Source organism: Felis catus, chromosome A2 (assembly GCF_018350175.1).
Source record: "Felis catus isolate Fca126 chromosome A2, F.catus_Fca126_mat1.0, whole genome shotgun sequence".
Lineage (NCBI taxonomy): Eukaryota > Metazoa > Chordata > Mammalia > Carnivora > Felidae > Felis > Felis catus.
In genome coordinates, this window is record NC_058369.1 from 58,009,877 (window position 1) to 58,037,329 (window position 27,453).

Consider the following 27,453-nt stretch of genomic DNA (forward strand, 5'->3'; position numbering starts at 1 on the left):
GCCCGACATGGGGCTCGAACTCACAGACCGCGAGATCATGACCTGAGCTGAAGTCGGATGCTTAACCTACTGAGCCACCCAGGCACCCCGTAACTGTCACCATTTTATAGATGAGAAATTGAGGCTTAGAGGGGCAAATTAATTTGCTCCAAGTCATTGGAGCAAACTCCAATCCAGCCCATGTGGCCCTAGAATCAAGACTCACAGCTTCCATGTTATAATTCCACCTTCCAGGCCTCCTCTTTCTTTCCTAACGGCTGCATAATAGTGTTACCCAGAATTTACACACTTTCCCCCACCAATGTCACTGATTTAGAACATTTCAAATTTTTCACTATTATAAGTAACACTGATAAAACATGTTGGTGAATGTGAGTGGGTTTTTCCCCCCTTGCTTTGGGGTTCATTCATAAGAAAGAAGTCTAAGACTCAATATACATTGAAAAATCAGCAAGATGGTAGAATAAAGACATTCAACAAGTCTCTCCTCCATAAAAGCAAAAAAAGAACAGTGGCAAAAATCATCAGAAGTAACTTTTCCAGAATTCTAGAAATTAACCAAAGGTTTGCAGCAACCTGTGGAATGTTTATTCAAGAAAAATGGCTGAACCTTGGTAAGAATAACAAAGCTTTGTGGCAGGGCACCTGGGTGGCTCAGTCAGTTGAGCGTCCAACTCTTGGTTTCGATTCAGGTCATGATCTCACAGTTCATGGGACCAAGCCCCAGGTCAGGCTGTGTGCTGACAGCATGGAACCTGCTTGGTATTCTCTCTCCCTCTCTCTCTCTCTGCCCCTTCCCCACTTGCACGTGCTCTCTCTCTCAAAATAAATAAATAAACATTTTTTAAAAAAGAGCTTTGTGGCATTTTAACTTGCTTTATTCCCATCCACCCCTCCCCAACTTCGCACTAGCCCTAATAGCCAACATCTGCAATCAGAATGGAAGCCAGCAGCCTGACAGCAGGTTGCAGAGTGGGTTTGAGTTCCATCAAAGCCCCTTTCCCAGAGAAGTATCATTATTTTTCCAATCTGGTAGCTCCCTGGAAGACTATATTTACAAGGCTATCTTTATTTGACCTGCTTTGGAGTTTGCCCAGTGTGAACAGCATTTTCCTCGAGGGCATTTGTTGAAAACAATTAGAGGCAGCTGCTTGAGGCAGAGGATAACAGTTTGGGCAAACTGGTCATAGAAGGAAAAGCTGGGAGCTCCCATGGGAGGTTTGGAGCTTTCCTGGTAGTCTATAAGGTTATTTGACAGCAAAAAGCTATGGGCATGCCTGGGCACTGTCAGGAAAGATATGAGAAGGCCCTAAACTCTCACCTTTGGCTGATCATAAGATTCTATGCAAGCAGGAAGTGAAGGCCAAGGCAGAGTTGTCAAATGCCTGCCTGAGCACTGAAAGCATGACCCAATAGAAATCCTTGGCAGGGGCCCCTGAGTGGCTCAGTCAGTTAAGCATCCGACTTCTGCTAAGGTCATGATCTTTCAGTCAGTGGGTTCAAGCCCCACGTTGGGCTCTGTGCTGACAGCTCAGAGCCTGGAGCCTGCTTTGGGTTCTGTGTCTCCTTCTCTCTGCCCCTCCCCCCGCTTGCACTCTATCTCTCTCTCACACACACACAAATAAATAAACATTAAAAAAAATTTTTTTTTAATCCTTGGCAAAGACTGGGAGACTTACTGATTCTAGGCTTAATGAAAATCTCTGTCTAATCATTAGCTGACCAGTAAGCTAACTGAGCAGAGACTTCAGTGGTCACACATGACTGTACAGAATTACTTCACAAAAGTCACTAACAAAATAATAGCAACAAACTCTGAAAGTGTGGGTGAAGAGAATCTGACATCCAGAACTGCCACATTATATTATTCTATATGTCCAGTGTTCAACAAAAAAATAACAATACAACAAAGAAACAAAAGTATGGTCCATCCACAAAGAAAAAAAGGAGTTAATAAAAATTGTTCATGAGAAAGCCCTACTAGACAAAAACTGAAAATCAGCTATTTTAAATATATTCAAGAAACAAAGGAAACCGTGTCTAAAGAGCTAAAGGAAAGAATGAAGATAATGAGTCACCAAATAGGAAATATCGAAAAAGAGTTAGAAATTACAAAAAAGAACCAAATAGAAATTCTGGAATGGAATAATTTGAGCAGGCAGAAGAAGCAACAAACTTGAGAATAGGTCAATAGAGGTTATGCAATCTGAGGAAAACTAAGAAAAAAGAGAGAAGAGAAATGAACATGGCCTCAACGATACAGGAGACATCATCAAGTACATCAACATATGCATATTGAGAAGTTCAAAAACAAAGGACAGAGATGGCGCAGAAAGATCTGAATAAACTTCAAAAACTTTGGAAGTTTTTGAAGGACATCTACAAAGCTCAGCAAATTCCAAGTGGGAAAAACTCAGAGATGTGATCTAGACACACCATAATCAAGCTGTCAAAGCCAATGACAAGGAGAAAGCAACCAGAGAGAAGTGGCTCATTCAGTACAAGGCATCCTCAATAAGATTAACAGCTGTTCTCTCATCAGAAACCAGCGCAGCCAATCCCAAATACCTAAACAACAATAACAACACCCCCCAAAATCTATCATAGAGTAGACACTTGATAAGTATTTATTAAATAAATGAATAAATGAACAAGTTAAAAAAAGAAAAGAAAAAAAAAGAAATCATGGCAGCTTAGAAGGTAATGCAGATGCCATATTCAAAATGCTGAAAGTTAAGAAAAAAAAAAGTCAACCAAGTCTTATGTTTCCAGCAAAAGAAACCTGCTTCAAAAATGAAGGAGATGTAGAATTACCATATGGCCCAGAGATTTCTATGTATAAACTCAAAAGAATGGGAGGCAGGTACTCAAACAAATACTTGTGCATGTATGTTCATAAAAGCGCTATTCACAAAAGCCAAAATGTGGAAACAGCCTAAGTGCCCATCAATGCTAAGTGAATGAAGCCAGATGTAAGAGGTGACATATTGCGTGATTTTTATGAAATATCCAGAATAGGCAAATTCAGAGAGACAGAAAACAGACTGGTGGTTTCCAGGGCTGAGGGAATAGGAAACAGCTGCTTAATGGGTACAGTGTTTTTGAAATCAGATAATGGTGATGGTTGTGTAATTCTATATACAATAAAAGGGTGAATTTTATGGTATGTGATTTATCTCAATTAAAAAGAAAAAAACATACATTGAAAGGTTTGCTACCCTTTTCACTACCACAGTGAACATCTGGTATGTCTATTTCACTAAACATACATCAAAAGCTCATTATTTTTTATACATACCTCATTTTAATTTGTATTTCCTTAGTAAGCCAGATAATGTTGAACATCTTCCATCTGTTTACATACTAAGTGTACTTTCAGGGGACATTTCCATACCACTTCTGGTTCTGGTCTTTGCCTCCTCCAGTAGATGCACCCTTACCTTCCCCCACGTCTAAAAATTTCTCCAAAGTGCCTCTTTGTATGCAATCCAGTGTCCAGTACAGTGGGGGTGAAGGGAAGGGGCGGGGTCAAGTACCACAGTCCCAGCACCTGTGCTAGAAGCTCTGCACTCCTCATGTTATCAACCCCATGAGGTGGCTGTGATTCCTCCTCCTCCAGTATTACAGAAGGGGGTCCTAAGCTGGCCAGGTTCTGTCATTTGCTCTAGGTCACACAGCTAATGAGTGGTGGGGCTATGATTAAAAGGTAACTCTGGGTTTACCATCCCCCTGAGAATATCAAGAGAACAGTGTTCCATCTGCCTGGGTTAGAGGTAGGGCTGTGTGCCTTTTCTCAAATCCATGAGAATTTGGAAAGTGGCTGATCTTCAAAGATCAGGGAACATAACATATTTAAGTCCTATAAATGGAGTAACAAAATCCTTGCCCTTCAGTAAATTTTATTCTCAAACCAATGAAAGAAAGATGATAATAACTATAATGACAGTACTTAATATTCTCAGTTTGCTATCAGTTTCAGATAAAGACATAAATTTACTGGGATCCTTAAAACAACCCTCGGAGGTAGGAAGAATCGTTAACATTCCCATGACGTTATTTGAGCACTATGTGAGTGGCATAATGCTTGGCTAAAAGCCTTCATACACATCACCCCATTTAACCCTCACGGTAATGAAGGGAGGGGTAAAAGTGGCATTTTAGAGATGGGGAAACTGAGGCACAGAGAGGTTAAATGATTGCTAAAGAGTCGTAAGTGAAGTAAATGGCAGAGGCAAAAAGCCCTGTTCTAGAGTAGTGTCCTTCCCACTGTGTTGGACAACCTAAGGGTGACCCCCACCATCCCTCCCCTGGGAATGACTACTGTGTCAGATGTCACCACGGCTCCCTTGAAACAGAAGAACAGAAGATGGAGTCCAGTGCCCCCACCCACCAGGACAGGGCTGGGCTGCTCTGCTCCATTCCCTTCTGCCTCTATTTCAGTGTCACCTTCACACGGGTCACTGGTCCTAATGCCCTCTTCACAAGGTTCGTCAAATTGACGTACCACCTAAGCTATTACTTTCTCAGTTTTTTTTCCTTTAAAACAGTTCACATTCCTCCTTAAATACATTTATTGAAAAACATGACTCTGTTACTATCTACATGGAAAACCAGTATCATCTGCAGCAAAGAAAAGGCACAGGAGAGGCCCTCCCACCACCAGCCACAAGGACAGCCATTGGCGGATGGGTCTTCACTCCCTCTGCTCTGCAAAACCCGTGCCTAAAGCCTAGTGCACTAGGTGCCCACACCCAGGAGACGGCTTGAGTTTCGAAGCCCCGCTCGAGAGTCTAGTCCACCCCACACTTTTGCCTTCACCACCTGACCTTTAAGTTGAACAGGAGACACAGTGGTTATGGCATAAACTTGGTAATGCCAGCTGTGTTATTTTAATTTAATTTAGTATCATAAAACACCAGTGTGAAAAATAGCTGTTTCTATGAGAGCTAAATAGAATTATTTAGAAAGATGACATACAGGCAGATCTCTTTACAACCTGGTGCCAAATTAAGTGCGAATAAGAAAATGATAAAAGACTTCAGAGGAGGCTGTGAAAACACAGAAAAATTCACTCACGCTGCTGTGCAAATGGGGCTTCACTTTAAGGAGACCCAAACTGCAGACGGTGCATTTGGGAATGGCTTATATGCCAGTCAGCGGGCTCAAACTAGAAGAAAAGATGGGGCGGGCAAAACATTTTCCAGCAAGTGACAGATATAACAAGGTCATGAGTTACTGGGGCAAGGACTTTGGCCACAGGAAGCCATGTGATGCCGATACTCACAACAGAACTGAAGCCATTTGTTTCGTTTTCTCCAGGTTATTTAACTGGAGAACACCTCTAACACACTGGTAGAACTATTCTAACTTATGCTACCAAGAGAAACAATCACACACACACACTCACACACACACACACACACACACACACACACACACACACACACACACACAAGCATGCTGCACCTGGATATTAAAAAAAAAAAGCGCCAAAATGACAACCCCAGCTGCCTAAGGTACTGCAGCTGGACTCGCAAATTACAACTTTTTAATGCTGGCAAAGCAACAAACCCTAGAGCTTTTAAAAATATAAATTCTGACCAAGAAGAACATCCAGAATATAGCTTCCTTTCCTGAATTCAGACCAAAAGAATGAATGGTAACATGAATCAGGAGTGCTAACTTGTGTGATATTGAAATTACAGATAGTGCAGAAATCACACATGCCTAAACAAAACAGCACAAAGAAGAGGAGATGGGCCTGAATTCAGGATGCAAAATTGCCCGCAAAGCCAAGATGACTCCGATGAGCCTGGATTAGCTGCTAATGGAGAAGGAGAGGCACGATGCTGAGAGCCTTTTATGTTTCCCCGGAGCAACTTATGTTATTGATACTATAAGAATGCACGGATATACTCTAAATTAAAATATTATATAAGGTTTGAATGTGCCATTTTTTATGATTCTCTGCTTTAAGGGACGTTTGATTAATCACCCACAGTTCCCTTCAGGGGACAAGAAATCTACTACTGCAGCTACAAAAATAAATAAAGAAAACAAAAGAAGGCTATTAAATCCTAGCTAGATACTATTCCTTGCTGAAGGTTCTGAGCCTGGTTAGAAAGTTAGGGAAGCACTAAAGACATACATACGAGGACCAAGCTGAGACATTTTCTTGCACTTAACCGATGAAATTTAAAGATAACTGAAAAAGAATTAACTTTCTTTTTTTTTTAATGTTTATTTATTTTTGAGACAGAGAGAGACAGAGCATGAACGGGGGAGGGTCAGAGAGAGAGGGAGACACAGAATCTCAAACAGGCTCCAGGCTCTGAGCTGTCAGCACAGAGCCTGACACGGGGCTTGAACTCACGAACCGCGAGATCATGACCCAAGCCGAAGTCGGACACTTAACCGACTGAGCCACCCAGGCGCCCCAAGAATTAACTTTCTAAGATAACTCCATGCATTTCCCCCCCACTCCCAATTTTTTTTATAGTGGTAAAATAAATACCCATAACAAAAAAAATACACATAACAAAAAAAAAACACATAAAAATACACATAACAAAATACACATAACAAAAATACACACCTTAACCATATTTAAGTGTGCAGTTCAGTGGTATAAAATACATCTGTAATGTTGTGCAGCCATCACCACCATCCATCTCCACAGCTCTTTTTTCTTGTAAAACTGAAACTCCATACCGATTAAACAATAACCCCATCCTCCCATCCCTCAGCTCCTGGCAACAGTACTCTGGCTCTATGATTTTGACTATTCTAATTATCTCATGTAAATGGCATCATGCAGTATTTGCCTTCTTGTGACTGCCTTATTTCATGTAGCAAAATATCGTTGAGGTTCATCTATGTTGTGGCATGTATCAGAATTTCCTCCAGTTTTAGAGATAAATAATATTCCATTGTATGTATTCCACAATTTGCTTATCCATTCTTCCATCAACGGACACCTGGTTTGCTTCCACCTTTCGGCTATCGTGAATGATGTTATTATGAACATCTCTTGGGGACCCGGTTTTCAATTCTTTTGAGTATATACCCAGAAGAAGAATTGGTGCATGGTAATTCTATTTTTAGTTTTTTAAAGTTTTTACTTAAATTCCAGTTAGTTAACATTACTATTTTTTAATTTTTGAGGAACCTCCATACCATTATCCATGTCGGCTGCAGCATTTTACATTCCCACCAACAGTGCACAATGGCTCCAATTATGCACATTTCGTCAACGCTTACCTCCTTGTTTTTGACAACTGCAATCCAAATAGGTGTGAACTGGTATCTCACTGCAGTTTTATTTGCAATTCCCTAATGATTAGTGACGCTGGCATTTTTTTTTTTTTTTCATGTACTCATTGGCCATTTGTGTATCTTCTTTGGAGAAATGTCTATTCAGGTCTTTCCCATTTTTGAATCAGGTCATTTGTTTTTTGTTCTTCAGTTTTAGGAGTTACTATATATACTTATTATCAGATATACAGATTTACAAATATTTTCTCCCATTCTGTAGGTGGTCTTTTTATTCTGCTGATACGGTCTTTTGATGCACAAATTTAAAAAAATTTTTCTTCTGAGAGTTTTAAGTCCTACATTTGGTTCTTTGATCCCTTTTGAGCTAATGTTTGTATATGATGTTAGATATATTTGCATGTGGATATCCATCCAATTTTCCCAGCAGCATTTGTTGAAAGACTGTCCTTCCCCCATTGAATGGTTTTGGCCCCCTTGTCAACCCTCCTTTGACCATATATGCAAGAGTTTATTTCTGGGCTCTCTACTCTATTCCATTGGTGTATATGTCTGCCTTATGCCAGTACCATACTGCTTCGATTACCGTAGCACTGTAGTAAGATTTGAAATCATGAAGTGTGAACTGTCTAGTTTTGTTCGTCTTTTTCAAGAATGTTTTGGCTATTTGGGGAATTTTCAGACCCCATATGAATTTCAGTACAGGTTTTTTTATTTTTGCAAAAAACTTGATTGGGATTTTGATAGGGATTATGTTGAATCTGTAAATTGCTTGGGGTAGCACTGACATGTTGACAGTAATAAGTCTTCCAATCCATGAACATGAAATGTGTTTCCATTTATTTATGTCTTTTTAAATTTCTTTCAGCAATGTCTTCATTAGTCTTCATTATATAAGTCTTTTGTCTCCTTTGTTAATTCCTAAGTATTTTATTATTTTGGATGCTACTACAAATGGAATTCTTTTCATAATTTGATTTTCAGATTATTCATTGTTAATATATAGAAATCCAACTGATTTTTACACATTGGCTTTGTATCCTGCTACTCTGCTGAATTCATTTATAAGCTTAATGAGGTTTTCCACATATAAGATCATATCATCCATGAAGGGATAATTTTACTTCTTCCTTTCCAACTTGGATGCTTTTATTTACTTTTCTTGCCTAATTGCTCTGGCTAGAACTTCCAGTACTGTTTTGAATAGAAGGGGTAAAAAGTGGTAACATCTGTCTTGTTCCTGATCTTAAAGGAAAAACTTTAGCCTTCTACAACTTCATATGATGTTTGTTGTACATTTTTCACATATGGCTTTTATTATTTTGAGGTACTTTCCTTCTCTTCCTGGTTTGTTGATTGTTTTTAGCATGAAAGGGTATTGAATTTTGTCAAATGCTTTTTCCCTATCAATTGATGACCATGTGGTATTTTACATTAAATGGTTTTTGTATGTTAAACCATCCTTGCATTCCAGGAATAAGCCCCACTTAGTTGTGGTATATAATCCTTTTAGTATGCTGCTAAATTCAGTTTGCTAGCATTCTGCTGAGGATTTTTACATCAATATTCATAAGGGATTTGGGTCTGCAGTTTTCTTCTCTTTTAGTATCTTTGTCTGACTTTGGTATCAAGGTAGTGCTGACCTCAAAGAATGAGCTAGAAAGTGTTCTCTCCTCTTCGATTTGTTTGGAAAAGTTTAAGAATTGGTGTTAGCTCTTCTCTAACTGTTGGGATTTGCCAATTAATCAGATCCAGAGTTTTTCTTTGTTACGGGATTTTTGATTGCTGACTCAATCTCCTTCAAACAGGTCTATTCAGATTGTCTATGTATTTGTGATTTGGTCTTGGTAGATTTTATTTTTCCAGGACTTTGTCCATTTCATCAGGGTTGTCCAATTTTAGTTTCTATAGACTTAATAGTAATATTCCCATTTTCATTTCTGATTTTAATAATTTGAGTCTTCTCTCTTTTTTTCTTAGTCCATCTAGCTTGTCAATTTGGTTGATCTTTTCGAAACCAACTTCTGGTTTCCTTTTCTCTATTGTTTTTCTTTTCCTATTTCATTTTCTCTTCTCTAATCTTTTATTATTAACTTCTTTGTGCTATCCTTAAGTTTAGTTTGTTCTTTTTCTGGTTCCTTAAGTTGTAAAGTTAGGTTGCTAATTTCAAATCATTCTTATTTTTTAATGTTAGAATTTATAACTATAAATTTCCCACTCATCACTGCTTTTACTGCATTCCATAATAGTATGTTTTGGTTATCATTCATCTCCAAGTATTTCTAATTTGCCTTATGATTTCTTCCTTGATCCATTGGTTGTTTACATATATTAATTTCCACAAATCTGTGAATTTTCCAATCTTACCTCTGTTATTCATTTCTACCTTTATCCTGTTGTGGTCAGAAAAGATATTTAGTAGGAGATCTGACTTTTTAAATCTATTGAGACTTAATTTGGCACGGCCTGTCCTGGAAAATGTCCCATGTGCATGTGGGAAGAATGTTGGATCAAGTGTTTTGTATATGGCTGTTAGGCTAGTTGGTTTGTTGTGTTAAGTCCTCTATTTCCTTCCTTATCTTCTGTCTGGTTCCTCTATCTATCATTGTAATCTCTAACTATTGTTCTAGAACTAGGTCTATTTCAATTCTGTCAGTTTTTACTTCATATATTTTGAGGGTCTGTCATTAGGTATGTAATATGCTTATAACTGTTATTTCTTCTTGCTGTATTGGAACTTCTATTAATATATAATATCCTTCTTTATCTCTCATAATCTTTTTTTATTGAAAGTCTATTTTGTCTAATATAAACATAGCCATCCCTGGTCTCTTTTGATTATCATTTGCACGGAATATCTTTTTTCATCCATTCACTTTCAATTGATTTGTGTCTTTGGATCTAAAGTGAGCCTCTAGTAGAGCACCTATAGTTAGACCATGTATTTTTGTCTATTCTGCCACTGCCTCCCCTTTAATTGGTGAACTTAATCAATTTACATTTAAAGAAACTACTAATAAGGAGGGAATTCTGTCATTATGCTATTTGTTCCCTATGTGCCTTAGAGCTTTTTTGGTCTCTTATTTCTTGCGTTAGTATCTTTTTTGGTGTTTAGTTGTTGTTGTTGTTGTTTTGTTGTTGTTGTTGTGAAACAGTTAACTTTCCTTCCCGTTTCTTTTTATATATATTCTATAGCTTTGTGTGTGTGTGTGTGTGTGTGTGTGTGTGTGGCTAACATGGAGATTATATTTAGCATCCTAAAGTTATAATATTCTAATGTGAACTTATAGCAGCTTAACTTCAATAACATACAAAAACTCTGTTCCTATACAGCTCTGACCCCATCTTTTTCTGTTGTTCATGCCACAAAATGACACCTTTATACACTATGTGCCCCAAATCAACTAATATTCTTTTAAATACATTAGTCTCTTAAATCATGTAGAAAACAAAATGTAGAGTTAAGGACCAAAGTTACAATACTACTATCTTTCAGACAAATCATTGTTTTATTCTTTTATCTTTATTAGTCTCTTAAATCATATAGAAAAAACATGGAATCACAAACCTCACCATAATACCAGCTTTTATAATTGCCCACGTGAGACTGGATCTCACTATAGAGCTTCAAGTTACTACCTAGTATCTTTTCATTTCACTGTGCAGGACTCTGGAGCATCTCTGCATGGCAGGTATAGTAGTAACAAACTCCCTCAGCTTTTGTTTATCTAAGAATGTCTTAATTTCTCCCTCAGTTCTCAAGGCAGTTTTTCTAGATATACAATTCTTCACTGACAGTGGTTTTTTTTTTTTCCTTTAACACTTTGAATGTATGGGCCTACTACCTTCCAGCTTCCACAGACTGTGCTGAGAAATCTGCTTATTATCTTATTAAGGATCCCTTGTGTGTGGCAAGTCACTTCTTGTTGCTTTCCAGATCTTCTTTTTGTCTTTGACTTTTGCCAAGTTGCATGATTATATGTCTCAGTGTGAGTCTCTTAAAGTTCATTTTACTTGGAGTTGATTGAGCTTCTTGGATGTTTATATTAATGTCTTTCCTAAAATTTGGGATTTTCAAATATCCTCTCTGCTTGCTTGCTTGCTTGCTTGCTTCCTTCCTTCCTTGACTCCCACAATGTATATGTTCATCCACTTGATGGCATCCTACAGGTCCTTTAGGCTCTGTTTACTTTTCTTCAATTTTTTTCTTTCTGTTCCTCAGACTGGATAATTTCTATTGTCCTATCTTCAAGTCTGCCAATTCTTTCTTCTGCCTGCTCAAATTTGCTTTTTAAATCTCTCTAGTGATTTTTTTTTCCTTTCAGTTATTGTACTTTTCAGATCCAGGATTTCTTTAGTTCCTTTTTAGATTAAATTTTTTTGGTTAATATTTCCATTTTGTTCATACATTACTTTCTTGACTTTCTCCACATTCTCCTCTACTTTTTTTGACTGTTTTTAAGATAGTTAAAGTCTTTGTCTAGTATATCTACCATCAGGTCTTTTTCCAGGACACTTTCTATTGATTCTTTTTCCTTTGGGCCATACTTTCCTGCTTCTTCTTATGCCTTATGATTTTTTTGTTGGGAGCTGGAAATTTGAGTCAAATAAGATGGTTAACTCTATAAATCAGATTCTTCCCCTTCCCTGCAGTTTCCTCTTTTTTGTTGTTGTTCTTGGGGTTTTTTGTTTTTCTTTTTATTATTGAAGGCTGTCTCTATGCTGTCTCAGCCTGAAGTATAAACTTAGAAGTCTTCTTAGGTCTTATCTGAGCCCTTTCCCTGGGCATGTGGTTACTCTGTAATTTTCTTCCATATGTTTGCAGTTGTTTCTGAATGTTCTAGTCTTTAATGTCTGACTTCTGAAAGAGGAAAAAGAAAAGAATGAAGGGGGAACCAAAAAAAGGGGGGGCGCTGGTCCTTCAAATCCTTCAGAAGTCACTTCCGCTGGGGAGAGGGTTCTTGTAATAGTGGAGGGAGGTACAAAAATAATGGCTGCCTGTCTGTCTGTCTGCACCTCTGTGATCAGAAGCAGCAATCAGTGATCAGAGCACAGACCTCTGATATTTGGAGGACAGGGTCATTTTTGCCCACTCTGGTTCCTGCAAGCTGTGTGCAAGCTGCTCTAGAAACACCTGCACAGACGCCTGCCATGAGACTGAGGGATGGGGATGGATAGCTGCTATTGTGTCAAGAGCTAAAATTAAGTGAAATTAAGCCTTCCCCTTGTAAGCCTTCTCCTTGCAAGCCTTCAATAGACTCCAGAGTTCCAAAATGGTTCTATAAGACAGATTCTGCCAGTGTAATTGTTGTGCAGATAGGGAAATGGATTCCTGGTGCTCCTACTCTTCCATCTTTCCAGAATCTTCTCCATACATTTGTGCCACATCCAAGTACAATCTCAGACATCTTTTGCCTAACATACAGTGTAAGACCTTTACTGTGAATAATATGGCTTTCTTCATCTTCCTCAAGACCCTTGGCCATTTCTTCACATTTCTCTACTGTGGCACCCAATGGGAAGCAGGACAAAGGACCCAGTTCAAGAACAGGCAAAAGAAGGCAAGAGTCCAAGAAAAAAAATCTACTGCTACCTGGTCTCCCTGTCATGTCTGAAGGTATCCTCTGTCTGACCACCCTCATCCCCAATCCTCCCTTCACCAACCCCTCCAATGCTGTCTCTAGACTCATGCCTGCTGCCCATTTTCTGTATCACCAGATTTCTCTTCTCTTGTGGGAGAGGAAATCCTTTTGCTTGACACCATTCACTCTTTCCCCACTCACATCTCAAAATCAACACCACTTCTGTTTACTCACCAGGAGCTTAAGCTTGATTTCCTTACAACATCATTTCTGTCTCTGCTTTCAAGCTGAGGGACATTTACTAAGTATCTCCTCTGTGCTGGCCTTCACGAAGGTTGCACAATAAACAAAGGGCTCCCCAAGCAATGGGTCAAGAGGGTCTGGGGCACCAACTCTGACTTCAAGAGGGATGGGGGAGGGGTCACAGAAGAGAACTAAGTTCCTAAAGGACAAGAGCAACTCCAGTGGTCAAGTCAATGTTCTTCCCTCAGACTCTCTCTATGACATCTGACCGAGATGACCATCAGCCAGCTGGCTCCTTTCCCTCTTCGCCCACAACCCCAAGGCTTTATTTCCATGGCCTTCTATCGAGGGCCTTTACCTCCTCAAGAGGCCTTCTTCCTTCCCTAGCCACTGCAAGTCTCTCCCAAGAGTACCCTGAGAGTCCAGCTCTTTTCCCCCTGGACGGCTATCCTCCAGGTGTTCCCCATACTCTGATGACCTGTGCCAAGGCTTCTCTGTGGATGGTTCCCAAATCTGTGTCTTCAGGTAAGGCCCCTTTCCCGCACTGTAACCATGTACCATCACCTGCCAGCAACACTTTCCCAATACCACATTCCCTGGTTTCTGATCACAGGACAACATTCCCTGGTTTCTGAAGCCATCACTGGCTGCATGGTCACCACTGTCTTCCTCAGTCACTGCATTTGATCAGTTCTTCTCTTGGGATCTGGCTCCAATCCATCCCCTGATGTTCATCCTCAACAAGTTCCACTTTGGGTCAGGCCCTTACCATCCCAGGCCAACTACTTTCCAAAGTCTGTGCACAGCCCTATACCAGGCACTGACCATGGCTGTGATGATCTTCCACCTACACCACTCTGAAGTATCAGCCTTCTCCCCTACACACTTTCAGGGGCTCCATGACTATCCCAGGATGAAGCCCAGCATCCAGGCTGGCCCACAAGGCCCTCTATGGTCTGCCCCAACCTTCTCATACTGACCCAACTCATCAAACCCCTGGAAATACAGGTAAAAACTCAAGCCTCTGCCTAGTGCCAAACTCTAATCTGACTGCTGCCCCCACTCCCCTCCTTTCCTCTGCCTATCCAAACCTAACCCTGGTGACAGGCAACCTGAGGCAAGGCACAGAGAATGGGACTTTGAGCAAGAAACCTAGGACCCTAGGAATACCGATCCGAATCTGACTCCGCCTCCATGTCCCTGTCTTATAGGAAACAGCATGACCTACGCTGCAGGGTTGTCTCCCACTGCAAACAAGTTCATGTGTGGAAAGTACTGTGGGGAGTCTGGAACCAGTCCTTGGAATCAGGGCAGCCACTAGCCGCCTACATCCCTTCTGAGTGGTCAATGCCCTGACCTGCATCACATATTGTGAAACTCGTCCCTGCTTGGTTATCACTTGCACTTCTAGAACCAATTCAAATTCCTGACTTCCAGGCCAGAAGCAAATTCTCCTTCTCAGAAGCCCCCCATGATATTCTGGAGAAGCCAATTCAGCTCTCCTCTTGAACTGCTGGGCAAATCTCCCACTGTTACTTCCTCCACAAGTTGGTCTTTCCTGTTCAAGTACACAGTACATGTCTTACATGTTCAGTTGGTCTTTGACTCTATGCCCACTGGGTCTGGCCTGCTTGGGCAGGCAAGCCCTTTAAAAAACTAGATTTTTAAAAATGTTTATTTATTTTTCAGAGAGAGGGAGAGCAAGTGGGGGAGGGGCAGAGAGAGACAGGGAGATAGAGGATGTGAAGCAGGCTCTGTGCTGTCAGTGCAGAGCCCAATGTGGGACTTGAACTCACAAACCGTGAGATCATGACTTGAGCTGAAATCGGACGCTTAACCAACTGAGCCACCCAGGTACCCCAGATTTTTTTTTTAAAGAATAAAGGAAGTAACTCTGACAAGCAGGAGTTACCTAGAGAGTAAGTTAAACAATCTCTGGAGCCACTGGCTGCCCAAAGGTCAGTGTGCAAAATGATGCAAGTTCACAGGGGAGATTCCAAACAGGGCCTGCGACCCACTCACCCAACAACCCCAGAACAGCTCAGACGGGCCGTGCTACCCCGCCAAAATGGCAAGATGGAGATATCAGCCTTGGGAAGGCCAACACCCAGAGCTGACTGTGAAAGAAGAGACACTGGAGAGGGAGGGATGGAGGGAAAAGAATGAAAAAGAAAAGAATAGTGAGGGGAGAGAGGGAAGCAATAAAAACACCAACGAAGAGAGACAGAGAAAGAAAGAAAGAAACACAAGAGAAAAAGAAAGCAAAGGAAAGGAAAGGAGCAGACACCCTGCTCTGTGCCAGCACCATGCTACGTGCTCTCGTGTGATCCCAACACCCCATGAGCAGGGGGCCTCTGATGTGTATTCAGAGAAGCCAAGTGACTTGCCTGAGGCTGCCAGGGGGCACAGGGAGTAAGTGGCTGGTCTGTAGGAGTCCAGAGTCCAGGCCTCTCCCATGACAGAGGAGAGGAAGTGTCCATTCTCAATCCGTAGGGAGGGCTCCAGCCACGGCAATCAGTGACCCAGGACCCAACCACAAGCCAGGGCCCAGTACATGTGCATCATCTCTGCTTACACTCCATGAGCCTGAGGCCCAGAGGGACAGGGAAGGGTAAAAGCGTGCACTGAGAATTCCAGCGATTAACCATAAAGCTTTCGGAAATTCAATTATTTTTTATCCAAACCCTTTTGGGCAATGTATTGTAACAAAACATAAAGGCGTGTTGGGCCCTTTCCCAGGCTCAAGAGAAGCTGGCCTTGCTGATTTCCTGAACATGCCACACACTGGGGATCCTGGCTTCTGGAGGCAGAAGTAGAGTTCAGCAGCCCCTTGGGGGAAAAGAGGCCCCTCTCGCCCTGGGTTTCAGATCCAGACTGGTGTCTGGGTTCTAGAAGCACAAGAGGCTCCAACCAGAGATGTCAGGATGAGCCCTGAGCCCAGCCCCACAGCTCAGCGGTGCAGGCAGGGGCTGACCTGGAGCACATTCAAGTGCTTCTCCTGTTCCCAGCACCCACCACCTCCTCCAGACTCCCCGCACAGCTGTGGTGCATCACGCTTCCAACCAAGCCCAGACATGCTGACTATGCACGCAGGCTGACCTTCGACAACACACGAAAACGATCTGAGATAAGTTAAAATGTGTGTGTGTATGCGCGTGTGTGTGTAACTTGTGTAAGAGACATAAACAATAGACTACAGGTTTCCCCACTATCTGAAAATAGAGCGTTTCTATGAAATGTTCAGCGAGGCAAAATGGCATAAAGAAGCAATTACCATTCGTTTATATGGAGAAATTAGCGTTCCCAGACCCAAAAAATAACTTCTCCTAGGCTCTTCTGATACCTTAGGACACATCTTACTAACAGATGCACAAGATAAATCGACATAAAGCACAGATGCTCACAGACACAGTTCAAAGCTCTGGCGGCTGGATGCTGAGTGCAGTCCCGGGGAAAGGGACTTGGTGGGGCTGCTCTCGCTGTCTGGGGTGCATGCACACTGCCTCTGTGATGACGCTCTGCAAAGCAGACACTGAACACTATTGTCGCTTTTCACCTTTTTTCGTAACAACAAAAATCCTCTCCAGATTTCTTTTGGTTAGCGAAAACAACTAATAAGGTAGATCTTTCATAACAGCAAAGTGGTGCTATGCAATCTTTGAAAAGCAGGGGATACTTGTGTAAGTTTTAGGTCTGGAATAGTAAAATTCAAAATAACCAGCATTTATTATACTTTGTTTTTTTTCTCACCAGTCAACCCAGATACAAACCTCCCTCCTGGGGTAACTGAGGATGGGACTGGGTATGGGAAATCCCTAACATAGTGCCAGGCACACAGTAGGTGCTCCACACCTTACAGCTGTGATTGCTAAGACCCTACTGTGTGCCGGGCCCCACGTCAAACGCTCTCTCACAACAAATGCTGAACTTAACAGTGCCCATTTTACAAAAGAAGAAATACAAACTCAGATGAAGTGAGTTGCCTAAGACCACACAGCTAGTTGGCCACAAAGCCAGTATGAAAGGCACACCTTGTAAGTCAGCTCGGCAGCAGCCCAATCACTTGGGATTTGGCAATGCACCCAATCCCAGGGAGGGAGGCAGGGCCAAGGGAGCCCCGGGTGGGTTTAGCAGATGGCCTTGGCTACAACAGAAACAAAGAAATAGAAAGTGTTTAAAAAGTAGGCGGAAACACAGAGGCAGCCGGAGTGAAAGATGCATCAAGGATGCTGTCAGATGATAACATTTAGTGGAAAAAATAAACAGAAAAGCCTAGAACACAGAACAGTGTCAATGTTGTGATAACAACTACCTCAAATTATGTACATGTGGGAAAGAATGACAGGGATCCTAGGGAAAGAACACTTTAATTTGATGCATTGGAGAGATTGTGGGTACGTTTTTATCTTCTATTTTGATTTCTGTTAACATTGATAAATGCTTATGCAAGAGTAATTTTAAATGCTTTCAAAGATAAAGAAATCACAAAGAAAAACAATCAAACAGTTTGACTACATAAAAATTAGAAACTTCTGCATGTCAAAAAAAAAAAGCAACTAACATGGAAAGACAACCAACAAATGCTGAAGGCTTATTTGTAGCAAATACGATAGGCAAAGGGTTAATTAATAACAACATCTTTGTTAATATTAAACACTCCTGAAAATCAAAAACATAGCATTAAAATCGCTAGAAGCAAACAGACAACATATATGGGCATAGCACATAGCACAAAAGCACAACTGTTTAGTACATGTAAGGAGAAATGTTCAATGTTCCCAATAATTACGGATTCACACATTAAAACAAGAGTAACATTCCACTTCTGTCCTACTAAGTTTCAAATACATGTTAAAATTAGAAACCAAAGGTAGCTGCCAACACCTGTGTAAACACTTTTGGAAAAGAATACGGCACTACACAACAAGTTTGAAAGGATTCATGCCCCTCAGTCCAGTAATCTCACACCTGGAAATGTCTCAAGAGGAAAAAAAAATGAGAATACAGAAAAAGTTTAAGGATGGTCAAAAATGTTCACCCCAGGATTACTTCCTTATAAGAAGGAAACCTTATGCCAATCTAAGGGGCCAACAAGGAAGTGATGGTTACATGAAGAAGTGCTACACAGATGTTAAGTAACACAGGTAGAAATCCAAGATGCAAATACCTCATCTGTTTCAAAGGGAGAAGTGAATTCAGCAAAGTTGCAGGGTACAAGATCAACACACAAAAATCAGTGTGTTTCTATACTCTAGCAAATAACAATCTGAAAAGGAAATTAAGAAAGCAATTCCATTTATAATGGCATTTAAGAGAATTAAATGCTTAGGAATAAATCTAACCAAGGATGTGAAAGACCTGTAGACTGAAAACTACAAAACACTGATGAGAGAAATTAAAGATCTAAACAAATGGAAAGGCATCGTGTTCATAGACTGGAAGACTTCATTACCACTGTTTAGATGTTCGTACTACCCAAAGCGATCTACAGATTCAAGGCGATCCCTATCAACGTTCCAACAACCACTTTTTGCAGAAATGGAAAAGCAGATCCTCCAAATTGCAAGGGGCCTCAAATAGCCAAAATAACCTTGGAGAAGAAGCATAAAAACATTGGAGAACTCAACTTCCTGACTTTGAAACTTACTACAAAGGTAAACAAAGTGGTGTGGTACTGGCATAAGAACAGACACACAGACCAATGGAAGAGAACAGAGAACCCAGAAGTAAGCCCACACATGTATGATCAATTTAGTTTTGACAAGGGTAAAAGGGGAAAGGACAATCCTTTCAACAAACGGTGCTGGGAAAACTGGATAGCCACATGCCAATAATAAAGTTGGGCCCTTAACTTACACCATACATAAACTTACACCATATATACCAATTTGCTAGAAGTAGATGAATGACCTAAACTTAAGAGCTAACACTACAAAATTCTTAAGAAAAAATTTGGGGAAAATCTTCATGACATTGCATTTGGCAACAATTTCATGGATATGACACCAAAAACACAGGCAACAAAAGAAAAATCAATATATTAGATTTTATAAAAGTTAAAAACTTTTTTTTAATTTTATTTTTAATTTTTTAAAATTTACATCCAAATTAGTTAGCATATAGTGAAACAATGATTTCAGGAGTAGACCCCTTAATGCCCCTTACCCATTTAGCCCACCCCCCCCTCCCATAACCCCTCCAGCAACCCTCAGTTTGTTCTCCATATTTATGAGTCTCTTCTGTTTTGTCCCCCTCTGTTTTTATATCATTTTTGTTTCCCTTCCCTTATGTTCATGTGCCTCCAAGGACAGTATGAAGAAAGTGAAAAGTCAACCTACAGAATAGGAGAAAACATTTGCACATCATATATGTGACAAGGGATTAATATCCAGAATATATAAAGAACTGCTACAATTCAACAACAACAAAAACCCAACAAAACAACAACAAAAACCTGATAGAAAGTGGGCACAAGACCTAAATAGACATTTCTCCAAAGAAGATACATGAAAGGCCAACAGGTACATGAAAAGATGCTCATCATCACTAGTCATTAAGAAAATGTAAGTTAAAACCATAATGAGATATCACTATCACTTCATACGTGTTACTATGGCCACCACCAAAAAGACAACAGATAACAAATGCTGGTGAGGATGTGGAGAAAGGGGAACGCTTGTGCACCATGGGTGGGAGTATCAACTGGTGCAGCCACTATGGAAAACAGTATGGAGGAGCTACAAAAAATTAAAAATAGAACTACCATATGATCCACTTCTGGGAATATATCCAAAGGAAATGAAAACACTGACTTGGAAAGATATCTGCACCCTCATGTTCACTGCAGCATTATTTACAGTAGCCAAGACATGGAAACAGCCTAAGTGTCCATAGATGGATGAATGGATAAAGAAGTTGTGGTGTGTATGTATGTACGTGTGTGTGTGTGTGTGTGTGTGTATTTGAATATCATTTATCCATAAAAAATCCTACCATATGCTATAACATGGATGGACCTCAAAGGCATTATGCTAAACGAAAGAAGTCAGAGAAAGACAAATACTGTGTGTTATTCGCAGAATCTAAAAAAACAAAAACAAAAACACGAGAAACACAACTCAGAAAAAGAGATCAGACTTGTGGTCACCAGAGGCAGAAGGCTGGGAAAGAGAGAACTGGAGAAGGTGGTCAAAAGATACAAACCTGCAGTTGTAGCATAAGTCCTAGAAACATGATGTACAACGTGATGACTGTGGCTAACACTACCATCTGATATGCAGGAAAGGTGTTAAGAGAGTAGATCATAAGAAATCTCATCACAAGAACATGTTTTTCCTTTTTTCTTTCCTTCTTTTCTTTGTAATGTATCTATATAGGAGGATGGATGTTAGCTGAACTGACTGCTAATCATTTCACAATATGTGTAAATCAAACCATCATGGTGTATGCCTTAAACTTATATATTGATATATGTCAACTATTTCTCAATAATACAGGTGGTGGTGGGGGAACCAGCAAAAGGGGATAGGGGAAGCCGAAATGAGATACCACTTCATAGCTACTAGGATAACTATTAAAAAAAAAAAAGAAGAAGAAGAAAAATGACAGGTGTTGGTGAGGATGTGGAGAAATTAGAGCCCTAACACATTGTTGGCAGGAATGTAAAATGGTGCAGCCACTGTGGAAAACTGTTTGGTGGTTCCTCAAAACGTTAATCATAAAACTACCATATGATCCAGCAATTCCACTCCTAGGTATAGACCCAAAGGAATTGAAAGCAAGGACTTGAATAGATATTTGTAAACCAATGTTCATACAGCATTATTCACAATAGCCAAAGGAAGTAAGACAAGTGATTATCCATGATGAATGGAAAAACAAAATATGGTACATACACACAATAGAAAATTATTCAGCTATAAAGGAGTGACATTCTGACACCTGCTACAACAAGGATGGGCCCTGAAAGCATTATGCTAATGGAAATAAGCCAGACACAGAAAGCCGAATATATGACTCCATTTATATAAGGTACTTGCAATAGGCAAATTCAAAGAAACAGAAAGCAGAATAAAGGCTATGGGGGGGAAGGGGAGGAGAGAAGGGGGAGTTACTGTTTAAAGGATACAGAGTTTCTGTTGGGAATCCCGAAAAAGTTTTAGGTATAGACAGTGGTGATGGGGACACAGCTTTGTGAATGCATTTGATGCCAATGAACTGTATATTTGCAAATGGGTAAAATAATAATTTTATGGGTATTTTAGTATGCATATTTTACCACAATTAAAAAAATGTGGACGAAAAGGGGGGTGGTAATATTACACACAATGAAAAGATAGGAATGAAATAAACCAAAATGTCAGCAGTTATTTTGAAAAAAGAAATCTTTGGGTGGTCTCCTCTTTCTTTTAATATTTTTTCTCCATTTTCTAATTTTAATTACTCTTTGGATGGAAAAAATACGTTATGTTTTTAACAGGTTTTATATTTTCAGTTTTGATATGTACATAATTCATCAGCCCAAATTTTTCCTTTTTAGGCAGAAAGTTTCTTCACATATGGGCCAGCATTTACAAAGGATTTACTTCACAAGGGACCATAAGGAAAGGAGATGGTCACTTAAGATGACTTAAAGTTCTCTGCTGCACAGAGGTAAAAGCTCATGTTCTCTTACAACCTGGCCTGGCCACCGGCCCTGGAGCCCACTAGCTACAACCCATCAGGGTGGCAATCCTTTCTTTTATGGGAGTTTCTCCCCCCGCCCTCCGGGCACTGAATGAGGAGAGGAGAGGTTTCAGGTGGACAACTGCCTCTGGATATGATACAGTCCATAATTTGACCTTCAAGCAATAAATTAAAATAGGAATAATAACTTAAACATGAAGGTGAGAATCTGCCTTAAATTTAACTGATCGAAATAGCTAATATTAATTTACCCTTTATGGTACCCCAAACCCTTCCCAGAAGGTCCCGTTTATATACAAATGATACTGACATTGTACTGGGTCTTCATGCAGGAGTCCAAAGGACCTGTTCTCCCCTTTCTGACAAGTAAATAAAACGGCAGGGAGATCAAATAACTCACTAAAAAGAAGATATAATTTTTTATCTTCCTTTTTACAGTCTCATATCCACTTCCGTTGGGAATAACAAAGTCTGAATTCTTATGCAACACTTATCTAAATGTGTCGATTTTATCGGATTGATGAATTTTGCTAACAAAAGGCAGTGCTAGGAAATCTTTTATGACATATTTGGCCCATTCACAGGGCTGGAGCTTTAATTTAACCAACTTGAGAATTCTGAGGGAGAGCTGCAGGTGTTGGATCTGAAAAAAAAAATCATAAATGGGAAGGCATATCAATCTTTATGACGGGGAAACAAAAACACTCTCTACTTGCTTGCCCTCCACAGGCAGGAGAAGGAGAGGTGGCAGCAGCAGGATATTGTCTCGGGCTGCATAGCAAAGAGGAAGCATCGCTGTCTCCCAGTGACCGCTATTTAGTATTGATCAAAAGGCGCTGGCCCAGAGAGGAAGAGAGGAATTGATAAAACAATGAGGTTTGCCAACACTGTGTTCTCAACAAGGACATTTTCTCATTCTCTTGACCACACCAGAGTAAGTCACTCCTGTGGCCGCCTGAGCGACCCGGCGGCTTTCTGTCCCACGGCCCCACAGCACCGCTACCTCTCTGCCCTCATGGACCTGTCCTCAAGGACCGTAAGCGTAGCCAATCACTTGACAAGGCCTGTTGCTTCTCCTGTCAAAGGTCTCCCCGAGTCACCCCTCCCCTCCCTCCACAGCCTTAACTCGGACCACACTTCTCTCCCTGAGAACACCACCAAATTGCCTCTCCCTCTCTGTTCTCGGCTCCCCCTGGATCCTCATCGCTGAGCCATCCCTTCTGCCTGCCGCCAGTCAGCTCTGCATGGGAGAACTTCTCAGCCACTTCTTGCACAAACTCTTTAAGGACTCCTTACTTTCTGCAAGACGAAATCGTAAACTCGCTGGCATGAGATATTACAAAGGTCCTTTTGTGATCTCGCCTTTCCCAGTCTCCCCTCCAACAGCAAAGTCTGCCCATCCATCTACCCAATTTTACAAGCCTCTGTGACAGAAACATCCAGTCATCCACCAAAACTCATCTCCACCTTCAGATAACCGAGTTGCAGCTAAGCAGATGGTAAGGGGATGTGTTTCCTGGCTTGACACCGAGGCATGACCAACATGAACGGGCAGGACTGAGGCCTCACCCACAGAATCTGTGGCAAGGGTGTGTGCCTCTTCCAGTCTGGGCATTCCTTATACACTGGACTCTCCTGTGAACGTGAATGCAGCACTGTCCGTGCCTGTCTTTGACCCCACGGACAGGGACACACCCTAGGTGGAAGCAGGACGGAGGACACCGGGGTTTCTGAATGCTGCACAGAGAAGAAACCCCCTTGTGCTCACGTTAGGAAATTACCTGGAAAATCAGCTTCTAGTCTCTTTACGCTTCTGTATTTTTTGGTCTCTTGCAACAGCATCTTAGTCTTTACTCTTGCCGTGCGCAAGGGCCAGGTGAGATCCCGCTTACTAGGACCCACAGCTGACACCCGCCTGCCCAACCTGTGTTAATGAAATGAAGCATGCCCCAGAGCCAGCTTAGACACGTGGACACTCCTCTCATTAGCAAACCTACTTGGTGTTCTCTAGGGTCTTCTGCATTTTCTTTGTCATTTTATCAATCGCTGCCTGTCTCTTCCCTTCAGCTAAGAGGTCTATTTTGTTCAGCACCACGACCAGCTTCTGGCAGGCGATCTGTCCAATCACAAGGCACTCCGCGGACTGGGTCTGCATCCCTTTGGTCACGTCGATGACCAGCATCATCAGATCAATGATCTGGGCCCCTGCAAGGAGAGAAAGACAAGGTTAGAAAGGGAAATGGGGGAGAGGACTCTGTAGAAAGTTGCCCAATTCCTGAGCTTCAGCAGAACCAGCCAAATTCAAGTATGAAGATAAAGGTGGGTGGGATGACCACCACACGCCTCCTAGCCCCGGCCATGGGGGACGGACTCAGACCAACATGATTTCACTGAATCCTCACGACCACCATGAGGGACGGGCGTGTTACCTCATCTGGAGAGGAAGAAACTGAGGCCCGCAAAATACAGAGAGCCCACCAAGAGCCATGGCCAGCACGCAGTAGGGCTGGGGACCCCAAAACACCCTTTTACTGCATCAATCCCTTCATTTTATTCCCATCTTGGACCTGGCAAACGCCTAGAGATCTGCCCTTGACAAGACAGCAGATGGAAGGAATGGAAAACTACCAGGGAGGTGGGGGCTCATCTCCTCTATGGCTCCTGGGTCTTCTGCTCACGGTAGTTGGGTTTAGTCATGATCCTCCTACGCATGGCTGCGTCACATCTACTCGCTTCTTTTGCCCTCTCCATTCCAGTGGTAGGCTCCCGTCCTTTCAAGGAGGTAAGAGCAACCCAAGGTTCAACTACATCAACGCTGAGCACCGCCAGCATGTACGTGTGTGTATTTCTATATGTGTGTGTGCGTGCGCATGTGTGTGCATTCCACACGTATGCATGCATGCCTGGCTGGGAACATGCCCTAAATACACAGCCACACCTGAGCTGAACAACAGCAGAGGGAGGAATTACAGAGGAGTCCATGAGGGGAAACCGCCCCGAGCCATGTTAGGAATACTCAAGTTAGCCAATGAAGGGAATGTGTCCTTTTTAATGGGATTTGAAGTAGTTTTACCAACAAAGAGGGAGGGAAGTTATTTTGGGGGATACAGAATATGCAGCTATTTCCCCCTTTGCCCCAGGAGGGATTTCCAAGGCCCAACTATTGTTGTGGTGAAACGGAGGAGGACTGCTCTGTGGGTGACTCTCATGACCCAAGATCATTCCTGGGGAGTGAGGGAAGGCGAGGAGGAGGGCAGTTTTCTCTGCTGGCACATTTACTGTGTGCGCTAGTCAACCCCTTAATCTCCACGACCAGTGTTTCAGACGAAGGTGGACTCACGGGGTACTTGCTTTGGCACTAAGGGCCACCAGACACCGGGGAGCCTGGCTGCACTGCTGAAGGATTCTTTCCTGGTCACCACTGACGTGCGCAGCTCCTCCAGCCTCCCCCCAGGAGAAACAATAGGCGTCTCCGGCTCTAGGCAGGCCTCAAAATGTCCCAGCTATCCTCCCTGGCCCTTCTGTCTGCCCTCCCAAGCCCCCTCTTCCACCTCACCCAGTCCCAGGGACTCCGTGCTGCTGTGGTCCAAGGGGCCTGGAGGGGCAGGCTGGTGCTCACAGCAGCCGGCACTGGCATCTCCCTTGTCCCGCCGGGCAGCATGTGGGGACACAGCAGGGGATGACGCTGGTTCTATCACCTACACCTTTTAAACAATGGAGGTCTAAAAACCTCACCATCTGACAGACTCCCTCTCTTATCTACCGAATCACCAGCTCCCCTCTGGGATGCATCTCTGCTGCAGCCTCAACCCCCATGGCGCATGGCAGGCCCATGTCAGCTGCTCCCTAGCGGGAAGAGACCTGTTCTTTGCCTCAGACTTGTCCCTCTGAAATCCATCCTCCAAACAGCCTCCCAGAAGGAACTTCCTAAAACTCTATGACTAATTCATACACTGAGTCAGGGATGGGGGTAAATCGGTATTTCTATGAAAGTCAATCGGAAAACAGCTATCAGAATTCACAGCATCTTTGACCCAGCCAAGCCCACACACATGTGCAGGGTCCCATAGTGTAAGCAGGCTTGTTGTAGCTACAGTTGGAAACCATGTAAATGCCCATCACCAGGGGGCATGTTAAAAACAAAGAATGTTACACCCACTCCAGGAGAATACTATCCCATCATTAAAAGGAATGAAGAAGCTCTTTGTGTACCACTATGGAACAGTCCCCAAGGTAGAGCGAGTGAGAAGAACAAAGGGCAGAGCGATGTAATCTGTGTCAAAAGCGGGGGGCGGTGGGGAAAGGTGTGTGTGTATGGGTGCTGTATGGGAGGAAGTGTTTGCTCCTCTGCACATAAAACATGTCTGAAGGAATGCAACAGAAACAGCTAACTTTTGGTTGTTTGTCGGGAGAGCCAGGTGGCAGGTGTGGGATGGGGTAGGAAGGAAACCAGACTGCATGTTCTTCTGTACCTTTTACACAGGTGTGCAGTACCCATTCAGAAATAAATAAAATGGCGCGATGTACATAAACAGATAATGAACTAAACGCTGATCTGCTGTTCACCTGCTAAGAGCCCTCGCTGTCTTCTAACTGAACGGGAACTCCGTGCTGTGGCTTTGGGCCCCCTCTTCTACCTCACGGTCCTGGCACGTCCTCCTTGCGCTGCGCACCAGGGTGCACCTCACGGAGCCCTCCCCGGTGCTCCCTGCCCTGCCCCAGGGCACATGTGTGTGCGCACATGCACGCCCCCGCTCAAAGCCTGAGCCCAGCTCTCCCCAGAAGAGGTGACTTCCCCCCAAGCAAACCTGTCATCAGTCACAGGGCTGTGTGGCGAGGTGTTGAGGCAGGATAGGACAAAGCCCACAGGTGAGCAGAAGGAGGAGTGCCTGGGGTTCCCAGCCTATGAGCCGTTCTCCAGGAAGACTAGAGAGCCACCTTCACACGAAATGGTCCCAAGCGCCTGACCAGGTGACCCCCAACTGTAGTGGGCAAAGCTGTGCCCACAAAGCCAAGGCTACGCTATCCCAAGGATGTCTCAAGGACTTTTCCAGAGTACTTCCAACTGCCCTGGCTCCCTCTAGGACCTAAACATCATCCCCTCCCTTACCCAAACTACCATGGACCCCCTGTACGGATGAGTCACTCAGCAAATAGGTGCTAAAGGAGAGATCTGAACACTGGTGCCTGTCCTCACCTATGTGCCATGTGGCCTGTCCTTCTACATGGGGACCCATCCCCTCTCCAGCCTCTTCTCTTACTCGTCCTATTCCTCGCCCACTCCTCATTTTTACACTGAGAATCAAGGTACACTCCACGATAATTCTTACCCTTCCCTGCCCGGCTTTTGCTCCTGCCCCTCTACCTATACTTCACTCACCCCTGGCCCTTCCTCCCCAACTACCCCAATGCTCAGAGCTTACAGATCACAGGTCGGGCTGTCAATCTGGATTTGTAGGACCCAGCACAGGACCTAGCGGGCACAGCATGGGCAATCTTTCATGGACTGAACTGAGCTAATGATAGCTTGCCCACCCCCCACCCCCACTCTATTCACTAGGACTCTGTTCCTTTTCTCAGAGATTCAGTTCCCCATTGGTATATAAAACTACCCAGGAGCACCTTGTCTTGGCCCAGTGGCTGGAGGGGAAGAACTCGTATATTCTACGTA

At 42.5% G+C, this 27,453-nt stretch overlaps 1 protein-coding gene across 7 annotated transcripts in view; it reads right to left on the bottom strand.

Moving 5' to 3' along the window:
- EEFSEC (eukaryotic elongation factor, selenocysteine-tRNA specific) overlaps positions 1–27,453 on the bottom strand; it is a 262,800-nt gene that overhangs the window by 139,657 nt on the left and 95,690 nt on the right. For all 7 annotated transcript variants that reach the window (XM_045052028.1, XM_045052027.1, XM_023250076.2 and 4 more), the window contains exon 2: positions 23,780–23,987. In XM_045052028.1, coding sequence (XP_044907963.1) covers positions 23,780–23,987 — 208 coding nt within the window. The remainder of the gene's footprint in view (positions 1–23,779; positions 23,988–27,453) is intronic.